This window comes from Pipistrellus kuhlii, unplaced genomic scaffold (assembly GCF_014108245.1).
Source record: "Pipistrellus kuhlii isolate mPipKuh1 unplaced genomic scaffold, mPipKuh1.p scaffold_m20_p_18, whole genome shotgun sequence".
NCBI lineage: Eukaryota > Metazoa > Chordata > Mammalia > Chiroptera > Vespertilionidae > Pipistrellus > Pipistrellus kuhlii.
The window spans coordinates 23,223,859-23,239,380 of NW_023425493.1; the positions used below are offsets into that span (position 1 = coordinate 23,223,859).

Here is a 15,522-nt window from a genome sequence, read left to right on the forward strand (position 1 = left end):
GGGACGGTTTTGGCCCGCGGGCCTTGTATTTGACACATGTGTTTTACATTGTCATTCTGTGATATCAGGTGACACTTTACTTGATACCATGATTTGCATGCATGTGAAATGTAAGCCTGTTATCAGGTACATTAGCTATTCTCTCAAAACATGGAACATTTGAAATTTTGGCAAGCATAACATTGTGGGGTTTTTTTTTAACCTTTGCACAAGTAATTGATTAAAATATTGAGCAAAGTGGACCTACCACAAAGTCTTGAAGTATGCTAATGAAGAAAGACAATCTTTGGCTATGGTTATTTAGCCAGTCAAAAATTATAGCTAATGATACTATATTATTATCTATCTCAGATTCTTCTTTTATTTTTTTTCTGTTGAGAAATGAGAAACTTACTCAAAAATCCTCTTGGACATTTTCAATTTTCTAGCTCCCACCTGAGGCTAAAACTATGGAGTAGGATGCAGATGTCCTGCCATAGTGAGTTTTCTGATTTTTAAAAGGCTTCCATAAAAGAAGATGAATATGTACTTTAGAATATTCTAATCTACCAGTTAGCTAATCCTGACCATTTGAAGGGGCATAATGAATACATCCTATCCTCTTAGGACCATATTCTCTCTCTTCTCTTCTCCTCCTCCCCCACTCAAAAAGCACCCATTCAGCTGTTTTCTGGGAAGCAAAGTTATACAGGACTTAATTTCAGCAGAGCTTTGGACTAATTGAAAGACCACAGATGTTGCTTCAAGCTGGGTTCACTCTTCTAAAGGATCCTTAAGGAAGTTAGTGCTATCAGGATGCACAATGGGACAGATGGAAGGACAAATGTCCACACCCAAAGATCCTGCACAGTCATGGGTTACAGTGTCTGAGTGTATGAGGATAATAGCTCTTAGGAAGCCCAGCTGCTCAGTTCAGGTTTATATAGACCAGAGCAGGGCTGAGCATAGGCTGGTCTGAATATTTGCCTGAGATGATCAAACTTATTGATATACAATATATTATACAATATACTGTATTATTATTATTATTGGGGACGGTTCAGTATAGTATATTCAGGCCATCTCCCTGAACGGCCAAGGGTCAGTGTGCGTTTGGTCCAGATATGTTCCAAACATACATATTCACTGTACAGTGGGGTAAGGACAAGGGTCTTCCGCCACTGTTCTGTAGAATTTCTATTGGGGAAGGGGGCTTCTAAACTTTGGAGGACATTTTTGTATCCAAGCATAAAGGGGGAAAAACCAACCCTTCAGTTTAAGAGTAGCTAGGCAACAGGAAAAACATGTGTGTGCTACTTGTGGGAAGCAGGGCCATGCATACATTCTATACATTCCTTCTTTTCCTTTCTGCATTTTCCTCCTCTCGCTGCCACACTTCCCTTGTCTTTGAGTTCCTTCTGCTCTGACGCTGCAGAAAGAAGCCTGGGCCTCCTAACCTATATCGCAGGTCTCTCTCCACTGTAACTGAGTGGTCCCTTGAGAGTACAGAAGAAAATGGAAATCCGCAATGTGATTCAAGTAGTTCATTCATGCTTTGGGTATGTTGTCTCACTCCTAATCTGTGGTGTATCATTTTACAAGAGAAGAAAAAAGACTTGTAGGGAATAAGCAACTTCCCAGAATTACCCCCCAGTGACACCTAAGGAGGGACTGGAAAAAGGGCCATGCTTTCTTATTACATCACCTGATGCCCAGAAACCTCCTCCTGTACAGTGCCTGCAATGTCTGCTCTGCAATGGGACTCACACGTTTGCCCCAGCTCACACTTCACAACTATGTTCTTCCTGCTCCTTCGGGACCACACGGGAATGATAGTGGCCAATAATAACTTCTAGGTATGGATTGCTACTGCCCTACTGCAGCCCAGGTAGCAGGAGACTCCTGGAAACCCAGACCGTGAAGGCAGAAATTCAGGTTCAGTAGTTAAATGCGGGAGATATTTGTGGTGGACATTTTTCAGTTTGTTTGGGTGAGCTAGGTTATAAGCAGGATTCTTTTCTTTTTTCAGTCTTCTTAAAAATGTATTTAACATACTTCCTCCCTGCCTGACTATAAAGCAAAGATTAGGGTTACAAACACACCCCCCGTCCTGGCCTCACATCTCCCTCTGCTGAGGTTGCAAGGTATACATTACCCATTATTTTTTTCTTTTCTTTTCACATTTAACAAATTTTGAAACATCATAAGCACAGAAAAGTACAGGGCTGACTATTAGGAACATGCTGTGCTTACCACCAGCTGTGTCAAATTTTAGTATTTGTCACCTTTGCTTCTCATATTTCTTTTATTTACCTTTTTTAAAAATTTATTTTTTTGTTGATAATATTTCAGATGTCCCCCATTCCCTCCCTCCCCTCGTCTTTGTCCCCCTTCACCCAGCCCCTGCCCCACCCCAGGCCTACAGGGAACTATTGTCTACAGGGAACTGCTTTTTAAAAGGCTTCCATAAAAGAAGCCTTTTAAAAATCATGTTATGGGCTATACAGATATGTATATAAGTTCTTTGGTTAATCTCTTCCTCCCCCATTCAACCCCCTTCCCTCTGAGATCTGTCAGTCTGTTCCATGTATTCATGTCTCTGGATCTACATCAGTCTATTTTGTTGATTAGATTCTACATATAAGTGAGATTATGTGATATTTGTCTTTTTTCTGACTGGCTTATTTCACTTAACATATTTTTGCTTCTCATTTTTTTTAAAGAAATAAAACATTTCAGCCAAAACCAGTTTGGCTCAGTGGATAGAGTGTCGATCTGCATACTGAAAGGTCCCAGGTTCGATTCCGGTCAAGGGCATGTACATTGGTTGCGGGCACATCCCCAATAGGGGGTGTGCAGGAGGCAGCTGGTCGATGTTTCTCTCTCATCGATGTTTCTAGCTCTCTATTCCCCTCCCTTCCTCTCTGTAAAAAATCAATAAAATATATATTATTATTTTAAAAGAAATAAAACATTTCAGATGTATTTGAAGCACCCAATGTGCCCCTCCCAATCCTTTCTCCTACCTCCTCACTCAGAAATTTTTTTCCTGAAATTGTTTTAATTTATATTGCATCTTTTTTATATTTGTATTAGATACATGTTTATAAACAATATATGATAACAGTGTGCATCTTCACATTTTATACAAATAGTATCACATATCTTTCTGCAATTAGTTTTTTATTTTTCCCCTTCAAAGTTATGTTTCTGAGAGATATCAAAACGCATGTGTGTAGCCATGGTTCATTTATTCATTTTTTAAATTTCTGAGTCGTATTCCATTGTATGAATATATCCCAGTTTATTCTCCAGCTGATGGACATTTTGTTTGTCTCCAATATTTTGCTATTGCAAACCATTCTGCAATGAACATTTCATGTTCCTGTGCACATGTGTGAGTTTCTCTAGTTGTCCAGTTTTGCTAGCCTTATTTTACCTCTGCTGAACTGAGTGACACTAAGCAGATAAATGTGAGACTCCACAAAATAGTTTTCAGATGCCTTCAATTTGTAGATGACCTGTACAAAAAGGATTCTCTTTTTTATATTGAGAACAACATTTTGAGCTATTTTGCAGGAACTCTAGAGTGTCTAGCATTAATTTATTGAAAGTGTTATCTTGTGTATTTATTTAGGATAACATTTAATTTTAATATCCAAAGGGCACAAGATGCCAATTAACTAAATATTACAATATTTGAATATTCAATGTGGAAAAATAAGAATGTGTTGTTATTGAGAGTTGTAAGTCTATGAATTGCAAGGATCTTGAAATGCAGGTGGTATAGAACTGTCGTCAGCAAACTGCAGCTCGCAAGCCACATGTAGCTCTTTGGCCCCTTGAGTGTGACTCTTTCACAAAATACTACGGCCTGGGCGAGTCTATTTTGAAGAAGTGGCATTAGAAGACATTTAAGTTTAAAAAATATGACTCTCAAAAGAAATTTCAATTGTTGTACTGTTGATATTTGGCTCTGTTGACTAATGAGTTTGCCAACCACTGGTATAGAAGGAAGGATAAAATGAAGGAAGGAAGGAAGGGAAGGAAGGAGGGAGGGAGGGAGGAAAAAAAGGAACAAAAAAGAGAGGAGAGAGAAGAAAAGGAGGTGTATTAGGTTGGGCTGAGTTGCAGTAACAAATAGATATTGTCATGCAATGGTTCATCAGAATAGAGCTTTATTTCTCTGTCAGAGATGGTTCCAGATCAGTGAGGGTTGTAGCTTTGCTTTCTGTCATCACTTTTCAGGGTCCTGGGTTGGCTGCTGCTTTTTTGTCTTTAAAATGTGGCCCCCAAAGTTGATCAGAGGTTGTCAGATCAGTCAGGCAGATGGAAGAAACAAAGAAGGGTTCAAATGGGAGCCAGGAGCCCAGGTGGAATCATCAAATACCACTTTGGCTTGCCTTCCATTGGCCAGAAGTGAGTCACAAGCCCACATCTAACCATAAGGGATGCTGGGCCATGAAGTGTAGCTGTGTGCTCAGAAAGAAGAGTAAACTGTCTGAATTCTAATTCTTTCTTCTACAGGAAAGAGAAAAGAAGTTGGTATGGTTTTAATTGAAAATATTGCAGCCAACATTTGTAAGAAGGAATAGTTAATACTAATTAAGATGGAAACCAATTTACAGTTAAAGTGCTTTCTCTCTTCCTCCTTGCTCTGTGCTATTTTTGTTGGCCTACATTTCATTTCCTTCCTCTTCTGGAAATAAAAAGTCCCACTACTTAGTCCACATAGTTTTGGTGAGAATGCCTTTGGCAAAAGAGAATAGAACTTTATCTTAGCCTGGGCCCCCTAGGAATTATATTTGGTGGTAATGGCTGACATGCAGGTGGTTTATTTGGATAATGATCCCATGGAACAGGAATGAGCAGCCAGGGGAATAATAAGGTAAAAAAAGGAAATTCAACACAAGGAGGTGTTATCACAGTAGACACCACTGCCATGGGGACTGTAGTTGTGTGCCTGTAGATGGATGTGGGGAGCATTTATTCATTGGTTCATTGAGGTTTTGTTTGCAAAGCTGATGGAAATAGCCTGGGGACTAAGTGCTACAGTAGTGACTGGAGCTAGAGGTGGCGGCAAGAGGAGCTGCACTGATGCACTGTGGTGCCTGGTACAGGCAGGTAGCCCAGCTCTGGATGCTCAATACACATCCATCCCCAGGGCACAGTGCTTGGGTAAGGGGTGTGCACCAACTAAGCCAGGATTCTAGAGTTCTCTCCCAGCATTTCTATAACAGGAGCTTGTTTCTCAGATCTTTCTTCCAAAGCTGCATGGATTTATCATAGGCCTTCTATCTATGTCCTTAGTTCCAGGCCCATCTTTCATATCTTCACTTATTTGATATTTATATTTCGGTTTTCAAATTCAGTGATACATCTAAAACTGAAATTATCATCTCCAGGATTCATTCTCCTATTCCCCAGGTTTCAAAACCAGTGTTGCCTTGGACTCTATTCTCTTTTTCTTGCCATGAAGTTTTATTAATTCTTTCTTTGCAAGATGTTTCCAATTCATCTTTTTGGTGTTTATTTTGTGTGTGTGTGTGTGTGTGTGTGTGTGTGTGTGTGTGTTCTCTATGTTCTTCTGCTTCTAATCCCTATTCTGATCTAATTTATCTTCATTTTTTTTACCACAATAATTCTGCTAAAATTTTTGTTTTGCCTCTTTCCTGCTTAATAATCTTCAATAGATCTCTATAGCCTGGGGAAACATCCAAACTCCTTGTAAGATGAAGGCTCTACCTTAATTTCCAGTGTTTTTTTTCACTCTGCTTCAAAATTAGCTCTTCATCCCATTAGCCATGGTCCCCAAACACAAATTCCCCATTCCTGTATCTCTGCCTTCCTCCCACTTCTCCACTTTCCCACTGGAAAAGCCACCCCTCCTTTTCAGCTGCCCGAATCCTGGCTGATGAAACTCAGGTCCCTGTGCTGTGCCAGCCCAGTGCTTTCTTTCTCCCTCTTCTTCCCTCCTGCCTGTGCTATGTGTTTAACACACTTATTGTCCTGAACTGTGACATACATTTTGTTCTTGCCAGAGTTTTCCTTTATTCAGACTTTAATTTGTATGAAAACAGAACCCATGTCTCCTAATTTGGGTTTTCTATTCCTCCATTACCGCACACCCAGTACTGTGCATGATAGGTGCTTAAAAATTTTTACTTTGTAATTTCTTTACTCTAAAATAAAAGGCTATACTTTGTCTAAAGTCTGTTTCATCATGTGATATCAGTATTATGGATGGCAAAGATGTGGTGGAAAAATAGCTAAACCCTCCTAAGTTTCTCTCTATACTTCCCTGCTATACTAATAAATGTGCCCTGTTCTTCCCACCATTTTCCTTTTGAGGAACAATAGGCTGTTTTCCTTTTTAGGAAATAATATCATGCTCTGATAAAAAGTTCTCTTGTTTATAAATCTCTCTTCCATTCACTCTTCTCCAAATGTAATTTTAGGCAGGTCTGTTTTTGAAGTTCAAAGAGAAAAGAAATCAGCAGACTCAATGGCACATAACAAAAGGCAATGTGTGGTATCCTTGTTTCTTTTTATTGGAAAGGAATCATTTCTATTCTAGCGCAAACAATGTATATTTTACATCATAAAGCAAGATATAATTTACATATTACATTTCTTATGAGATCTTTATACCCTAAATGTCATTCCCTTTTTTATTCGGTCACCTCTTCTGGTTCCATTTAATGTGCCACATACCCCATAAATCAGCATCTTGTTTCCAAGGGATTGGGGACACAGACAGAGAATTTGTAAGTATTCATCTGTATCTGAGTATAATGATGGTGAGGAGCAGGGGTATGCCTTTGAACTCTGGGGCTCTGAGGCCCTCTCTTGATGCCTGGCTCAGGAGCCAGAAGGTTACTCCTCCAAATCACATATGAACTCCTACTTATGTCAAGTCAATAATAAATGAACAACACCGAGTGCTTATACCATGGGTATACTTCTTGATCAAGTGCTTAGATAATAGATGCTTGTGGTATGCATTCACCAACAATGCCAGTTCCTATGGCTGACCAATACTGATTCTTCCATGATATTCCCAGATATCTCTTGCTCAGGGAATATTGCAATATTGGGTAAAACTGCCCAGTTTCACCTAGCATTAGGGTTATGGGTTCAGACCTTTCTGTTCACCACTGAAAATGGATGTCAAGATAGAAGCTTCAAATGACTTTACATGACCCTCTATCTCTTGGCTGCCTCTTCTAAGATTCCGCCCCTCTTAGCAATTTTATTTTTCAATGTATGGTTTCTGTTCCCTGCCCTAGAATCCAAATCCTCTTTCAGCCATTCTTCTTAAACCTCCAACTTCAAAAGTTTACCAGTTTCTTGGATTGCACTGATTTCACAAAGAATATTTTAATCTGTTAGGATGCACTGTTCCTTTGAAACTCAATAATCCACAGCAGCTAATGGGACAAAAGAATCAGTCCAGGGACTCTTTGGGAAGCAAGTAATATGTGTTGTTAGCCAGCTTATGTGAACCATTTGGTAAGAAATGTTTGAGTAGTAGGTGAAAAGAAACACACACAGGAAATTGGTTGATGAGAGCAAAATGCATCAGATGGGCTTCCTTCTTGTTACAGAGAAAAGTACAGAATTAACATTCAAAATACACTTTTAGACTGGGGGATGTTTGACTGAAAAAATAACACCATGAGCTCAATCTGGTAGGCCAAAACAAATATATTCTTAAATGCATCTTAAACCCCAATTCCTTGCCTGTCACTGAAAGTTGACATATTTGGCCATAATCAGTCTGAAGCTTTTAAGTCACTGATAACTAAAGTTATTACAATCAAGCTGGCCAGGATGAAAATGTAAATTGAAAATGTGTTTGTTATGTGTATCTTAGATTACTTTGGTCAAATGATGTGAATTCTGAGAGGTCTATAAATATAAACCTATTCCAAATGCAAAATTATAAGCATTAGAAGCAAGGTATCATTTCCTTGCTAGAAAACAAGATACTGTGTCCTTCCATTAGCCTTGAAAACTTTTATAGTCCCCTTCCTTTCATGGCTACAAAGTGCTGGAAATACAGAGAATATGGGAAAGAATGAAGAAGCAAATGTATAGGGCCTCACAACACCCCTGTGAGGTAGGTAAGTATTGTTAAACCCATTTTTCAAAAAGGTAAACTGAGGTACCCACATCGTAATGGGATTTGGTCAAGTCCACCTGACAAGTCACAAAAGCACAGCTGGAAACAAAGAGAAAGAAACAAAGAAAGGTCAGTCCTGGCTCCCAGCCTAGCCACTAACCTTTATTTCAAAATATTGGAAAATAAAATAATTGCCTTTTTTGAGATTTAGACAAATCTTCAAATATTCCAATAAACATGTGTCTTTCAGATTCCTGTTGAGTAGAAAAAGGGCAGATGGCCAGATGGCTTTTCCTCCCCTCTCTCAGTGTAATTCCCCTGACAGAGCAGGACAGACCAGCATTCCACCAGAGCTCAGCCCCTAAACTCAAAGACATCCTTAAAGCTTCACATAGTTTCTCATTTGTTTAAAGCCCTACTATGAAAACAAGACCTGTTCTCCAACAGCTGCCCTGTGGACCTTAATGAGAATTTTGTGGAGAGCAAGAAAGGAAACAAAATCCCCAATAAAAAGTCTCATCACTGTAGGGAGAAGGACAGTGGTGATGGTGTGAAATTTGCTTTTCCTTGTGTTTGAGAAACTGCAAACTTGAGCTTGCAAGAATATTTTATATATATATAAAATATATAAATATATACAGTAAATATATAAGTGTGCATCTGATGACCCTTAAGGCACCAATGAGATATAAGCTATGCCTTTCACAACTCGGTCTTTGTTTTCCGAGATAAATTTCTCTCCCTCATTCAAATGAAAAATAGTTCGTCTACCAAATAGTCCATGACAGAAAATCCTTCAAAAACAACAAGCATCTTTAACTTAAGGTGGGTGATTATTAAGATAGGGATGATGGTGATATCATCTATAGCTTAGAGCTTAAATCTAGAGCTTAGGTCTAGAGCTTATTGCTTAGAATGAGCCAGACACAGCCAATCAAACTGGAACAGACAGGCGAGTGACACATGATTGTTTCTCTCCCCCTCTACCCCCCAGTAGCTGATGGAAAAACCTTTCCATGACCAGCAGAGATGGAGACAGAGAGAAAGAAAATCATGTCTGGCACAGATTCTTTAGAAAGATTGGCTTTTCAGAAGTTCCTGCAGCTTCTGTGCAGAGAACTGGGAAGAAGGATGGGGCAAGGCACTGAGGCTTCAACTCATCAATGAGGAGACTATAGGCAATTATTCTGATATATATATATATATATGGCTTCTTTGGCCGTCGTAGACTTTCTTAAAACCCATACAATCATAGGGAGGGGCGGGGGCTGAACCCAATTGAAGAAGCTCGGAGTATATGAAGCAAAGCATGGAAAGAAGGGAAAACAAAACGAACACACCCAGAAACAAGTGTTGCTGGTGTCCCAGAGGGAGGAGGAGTGTTTGGTAACTAATTTTCATTTGGCTCCTCTCCTGTGCTTCTCTGCCATGGTCCCAATAGTTTAGTTCTGTTTGTTTTTGTGTGTTTTTTGGTTTGTTTATTTTTATTATTTTTTCCAGCAGATGAAGAAATGACAGAACAGGATAGGTGTCTTATGGTTTTTTTTGGATTTCTTCTTAGGCCTGTTTAATTATTTTTTTCCTCAGTTGACTGTTGGCACCTGGTTCCTCTGTAAACTATATTCCTTGGCCTTCAGTCTCAGGTTGGCAATGCTGTTGGCCATGTTGATGCCCTGTGCAGGGCTATTGTTGGCACATGTGGCAGAATAAGTAGCCATGGCACTGTAGGGACAAAGGAGAGAGCAGGGAGAATAACAGGCATTAGTTTCACAAAGCTGTAAGTCTGTGCCCCAGATGTGTGTGACTCTCAGAACAGGGGCCGGCAGGGGCAGGAGGGCTGGACAAGATGACCTCTGAGGTCCCTTACAGCCCCAGGTTTCCATTAGTTTAAGGCACTTGGAAAGGGTGGCAGTGTTTGAAAGGGCAGGGGAGAGCAGTGGAGAGTGGACCAAGGGATGGGGGAGAGAGGCATTCTCTGTGTTGGACTCAATGAGTCATGATTTATTTCTGGGGTGAGAGAAGAAAGCTGCTTGTGCTGAATAACAGGTGTGTGATCAACTATCCAGTTGAAACTGTTCAAAGCCCTCTTCCTGCCTACATCTCTGGCATATGGGAACAGCAAGAAAGAAAAGGAGGCATTTGAAAAGAAAAAGTTTTACCTTTCTCACTCTAGGATGCTGACTTCCACTCTAACATGTTTTATTAGATGATCAATAGATGCCATACTAAATACCATTCTTGGAGAATCCATTAAACAACCCAAGATAACTTTTGTGCTGTTCTCCATTCCCTGGTTGATAGTACCAAGCATTGCCCAATCAAGAGGAACCCATCCCATTTGGCCTTGATTTGATAACTTTTCAAAAGGACTTGAGTAGCTATGGATACTGCTTTTGGGTCAGTCATTTTGGAGATGTTTAAATCTCCTAGATAAGCTAGCAAAGGCTTCAGTTTTAGGATTCCCGACCTTTTTCTCACTGTCCATATTGTTGAGAAAAAGCTGAAGTTTTTGTTGTTGTTAGAGGTTGTAATTTAGACCTAGGAATACCACTGGGAAGAAATTTGTAATTGGTGGTTTTCTGTTACTTGTACCCATGAATTTCTTCTAAAGGAAAGAGTAATGGTTTCTTTGACTTGGATGCAAATTATCCATTACTTTATATGAACAGTTAAAAGGGTACTTGTTTTAATTAAATGAAGATATTTCTAGGTGTTTCTAAGATTAGCAAAATCACTTCCTACTGAGGTAGTAGACGTACAAATGGAATGATGTGTGCTCTTCCATTGCCTGTATTCCAAGGCAATTTTGTCAGCCACACAGGAATTTGTGCTTCTGGGAACCAAGTGACAGACCAGAAAGAGAGAAACCTAAAGCTACTGCACAAATAGAGCAACTGTATCATTAATTCTTATTTGGGACATCGCATAGTCAAGCCTTATAGTCAAGATCCACAATAGCCTATTTCAGCTCAGATACTAGCAATTAACCCAGGAAGACTAGGTTGAAGAAATATAATTAGTCCCAGGTTACTAGGTCTTTCCAAAAATACATATTCTTAATGTAAAATCCGTATAGCACTGGTGTGTGTGTGTGTGTGTGTGTGTGTGTGTGTGTGTGTGTATTATAGCAGAAGGAAGAAGATTTAGAAAGGTTATAAAAGATGCTTATGTTCTTGCATTTCATTTTTGCCTACTTTGCTCTTTCTAATTTCTGGATTGATGATTTTAACCATCTATGCAAAATTAGGTTGTCCTCTCCCTCCCTGGACTTTTCCTCTTAGCACTTATTGTAATTCCTCAACTGTAAGTTCCACAGATGAGACATCATATCTGCCTTGTTCACCTCTGTCTCCTTAGGTAGAGTTAATATCCTATCTACCACACATTTGGCATTCAAGAACATATTTAATGAATAGATAAGTAAGACTAACTGATTCCAGCTCAATGTCACTTTTCTCTGTCATCCTGCTGTGTGTAATGATTCTAAAAATATTTCACCAATATGCTTTTATTCTTAGGAACTTATTCATCCCTGATAATTTGACTATCTTAATAGAATGTACAAAATTAGAAAAGACATGACAAAACTGGAATTGGTGATTGCATATCCATAACAATATCTTTTAACATGAACATGAATAAATATTAATACAGGTTAGACTAATAGAATAAACTATCACTTCTATCACTGTCTATCAAAGGCAGAGGCAGAAAAAGAGTCCCAGTTAAAGTTTTCAATTAGGAGTGAGATAACTGATCAGAACAACCCATTAAAATTGAACAAGTTTTTTTTTTTTTCTTTCCAGTGTACCAAGAAATTTCATTCATTTTCCAAACCCACATACATATGATCATTTAATTTCTATAGGAATTTCCTGCTTCCATTCAAGATTCTGCCAGAAATATAAGTGAATCCATAAATCCTCTATTCAAGAGAGTTCAAGGATACACTGAAATCTAAGATTTCAAATAAATCAAATATCTAAGTTGGTAAGAAAAGAGATACTTGGATTGGGGACATGTACCTGAGACATAGACCACCAAATCAACCAAACAGGCTTTCTCAACCAGATTTTTGTAAGAGAATGAAGCCCTGGAGATGGTACATAGAATCATTTTAAATGCAAAGGAGAGAAGCTGAAATTGTGAGTTATCTGTGATATCCGTTAAGTACTGAGGATGAATTTGGATGGCTTCCTAAAATAGAAGACTGAAACTTCTTGAGAGAGCACTTATAAAACTGAAATTCCTAAAGTTGTGATTTCAATGTTATCTATTATAGAACCATGATTTCTGTATTTTCTGCAGAGTTTAATAGTGTCATCTGATAGTCTAATCTGAAGACTGACTATGATAACACATGTCTTGGAAATACTGAGATTCTCTCACTAATGCAGGCCAAATATTAATATCCCAAAGGAGGTGAATATTGATCCACTTTCCATCTCAAAACCAAGTTAGTGTAAATTAGGGTTCTGTCTTGCACAGGAGATGGGATTTTCACTGAAATATTTCCCCCTAAAAGGCAACCTGTTATCAGAGCTGAGAATAACTTCCTGTCCGGCTGTACTGTGGGCTGTTACAAGGATATCGCTGTATCCGTGAGGCCTCAAGCTAGTGGTTGATGTTCATGAGTAAGTTTTGCACATTCCAAGGAACTTGGCAAGTATTAATAATAGCATTTGCACTTGATAAATGTTCAGGAAAGTTAGAAACTTTCAAAAATTGACCTAAAACATGCCAGCATTGCATAGCCATAAGAGATAAACTAAGAGTGAGTCTTAATTCAGAGCCTCTTAACAAATGTGTAGACGATCTAACGGTATAAATAGAGACTACAGTGAGGGTTTTGTGCACATGCAAAAGGATTGTGAATCTGTGTTCCCTGAATACCTGGACATGGGTTTAGATTCTCAACTTGAATTAAAAGTGCCAAAGGACTGCAAGTAGGGAGCAGTCCTTTGACTTGCCAGTGAGGCCTCAAGACTTGTCACAAGTCAGAAAAGACAGAATTAGTGAGTGGGTACTCCAAGAGCAGTTCAGTCATGCTATTAAAACAGCATTAGAAGATGGAGAGGACCCGCTTGCAAAAATGACAACAGGTGCAAGGAGCCTCGAGTGGCTGCCAATCAGAATGTTCATGACCACCTGTTTTCCATGTCATCAAAACTTACAATGCTCTGTGTTGGGCAAAGAAAGAGAACCCCGGAATGTTTTCTCACAAGACAGATACCAAAGGCAATGAGTTGTTTTCAACTAAACTTACAGGACCATTGGAATCATTGAAAGTGCTCACCCTTTCCTATATAGGAATAAGCTTCCTGGGGCAAAAAGATGAGATGAAAACAAAGTGATTTATATAGATTAAGCACACAAATCACACCAAGAGCCTGCTGACCAACACCCAGAGACCCTGCCTTTTGGTCTTGCTTTATGAGTAAGAAACATGTACTTTTTCTAACATGATAATGCTGACATGACCCTGGTACTGGGGGTTCATGGAGGTTGGCTCGAGCAACATTTCTATTTCATTTTAACGAATGTCAAGTTCTCTGTGTTCACGACCAAGAAACTAGGTTGATGAATAAAGGGCACTGAAGAATTAGAGATGAAAAGGAAATTCCTATATCCCTTCTGTCAACTCAGCAAGTCTACCCTGAGACTCACGCAAAGTGGACACATGGATGTGAGCTTGAACATTTTCCATCTCCTTATTTGGAGATGCCTAACAGATGGCGCTCAGCCATACAATGCAGTGTGCTAACCACCACAAGGGCAGAGTTTTGTTTTCACCGGAGACAAATAATTTTTGATGACTTCAGCCTACTCTGAGAGGTTGTTGTGAGGAAAAATGTGTCACAGTGGCTGCCAAACACCAAGAAGTCCAGAAGACACCATACATGATATGACTTTAAAGCCAGGAAACTGGCAGGCATCTGCCTCTCTACTTCCTCAGCAGCCAGAGTGTAAGTCCCATAAGTCACAAAACAATGAGGATAGAGGAGGGGGGGGGGGGAATACAATAATAACTGACTTAGTTTTCAACTCTTTGTTTTTGTATTTGTCCCTTTTGGACAAATGATGACAAGCTGTTGAGAATTCCATCCCAAAGACAGATTGGTTAGCCCAAGACATCTATGTGCTTTCTGAGATCCTAGAGTTTTCCAGCTCAGGAGTTTTCAAAGGCTATGGAGCTGGAGGTTTGCCCGACTCTGTCTGTAATGGGTAGAGGTTGGAGATAGTCTCTTAGGTTTGTTCATTTGTCAGTGCAAGAACACGAAGGTATACTTGCTTCATCTAAGAAAACTTAATATGAGTTTTCCTAAGGAAGTTTACTCTTTAGAGAGGGAAACTGAAGTTTCCTTTTGGAAGTGATCTTTTCTAAGTGATCATTTCTAATTTCTGATTTTAAAATCCAGAAGTTAATTTTAGAAATTTAGCTTTTTAAGTGAATACACTGGACCCTATTTCATTGATAAGCTTCTGTTTGCACTACATGTCCAGGGATCCTTCTGCCATTTTTAACTTCTTTCTACAGATGTGTTATGTTGGAAGCCTTGCATCTCTCTTCTGTTTCAACAATTTGTGTACTTCCTTTTTGAAATGCACATTGCTTATCTACAGATTCCAAATGCCCCGGAGAAGTAGGTAATAGGAAAACTGTAACCAGCTCAATCTTCGATGCAAGGTTATATGAGAGAGAGATGATCGAACTGGCCTGAGAAGCAACAGGAGCCAGTTCAAGAACATAATTCCTCCGACCTCTGCTCCACACCCTACAGTCATTTAAAGCCTCACTATTCCAATTATGTCCCAAGTCTCAACAGTGTGGAATGACATGAATGCCTGTTAGCTCCACAGAAGCTGAGTCTGCATTGTAACACTGTCCCTGGCAATCCATACACCCAGGAATTTTTGAGGAGCCCTGCTCTAGGCTACAGACTTTACAGGCCCATTTTCTTGCAGCTCCTGTTAGTTTCCAATGGTATTCCCCACTTAAGGACCTCCCTGCTTTCATTTCTAGGACTGCAAGTCCCACTTTCTTAAACTCTTATTTCCCACTTAAACCCTACCCCCAGCAGCCACCCTCTTCCCCCTCTGACAAGTTACCTTTTCAGTGTCTTCCGTTAGAATCCGTTATGAAGTCCCTCGTGTAAACAACATCTTGGGAGGGACGAGGATCTATTTTTGAAAGTGTGAAAGGGAGACATGAGCCAAATGCGTTCAGCAGATGTCAGGCAGCACCGTGACCACGACCAAAGGAGGGGAGGAGGAGGAGGAGAAGGTTAGAGGAGAGAAACTGTGGACAAGGATAGCTGGCCTCCCTTTTATTTGTCATAGGTTCTCTTGGAAGCCCAGCCCTCCCTCTGGAAATGGCCCTCCAGAGCAATACTGCAGAGCCAGGCCACTCTCTAGCT

At 39.6% G+C, this 15,522-nt stretch overlaps 1 protein-coding gene across 3 annotated transcripts in view; it reads right to left on the reverse strand.

Annotated features, from left to right (window-relative positions):
• Nucleotides 1-15,522, reverse strand: part of PRRX1 (paired related homeobox 1) — an 84,708-nt gene that overhangs the window by 10,103 nt on the left and 59,083 nt on the right. The window contains exons 4-5 of one of the 3 annotated variants that reach the window (XM_036442119.2): nucleotides 15,215-15,286; nucleotides 9,653-9,826 (exon numbers count right to left, since the gene is read on the reverse strand). The exons of 1 other annotated variant lie outside the window; for it this stretch is intronic. In XM_036442119.2, the coding sequence (XP_036298012.1) occupies nucleotides 15,232-15,286 (55 nt within the window). In that variant the 3' untranslated portion in view covers nucleotides 9,653-9,826; nucleotides 15,215-15,231. Of the gene's footprint in view, nucleotides 1-6,512; nucleotides 9,827-15,214; nucleotides 15,287-15,522 lie in introns of those variants that run through there. One more of the 3 variants, XM_036442118.2, reaches the window with a different exon arrangement.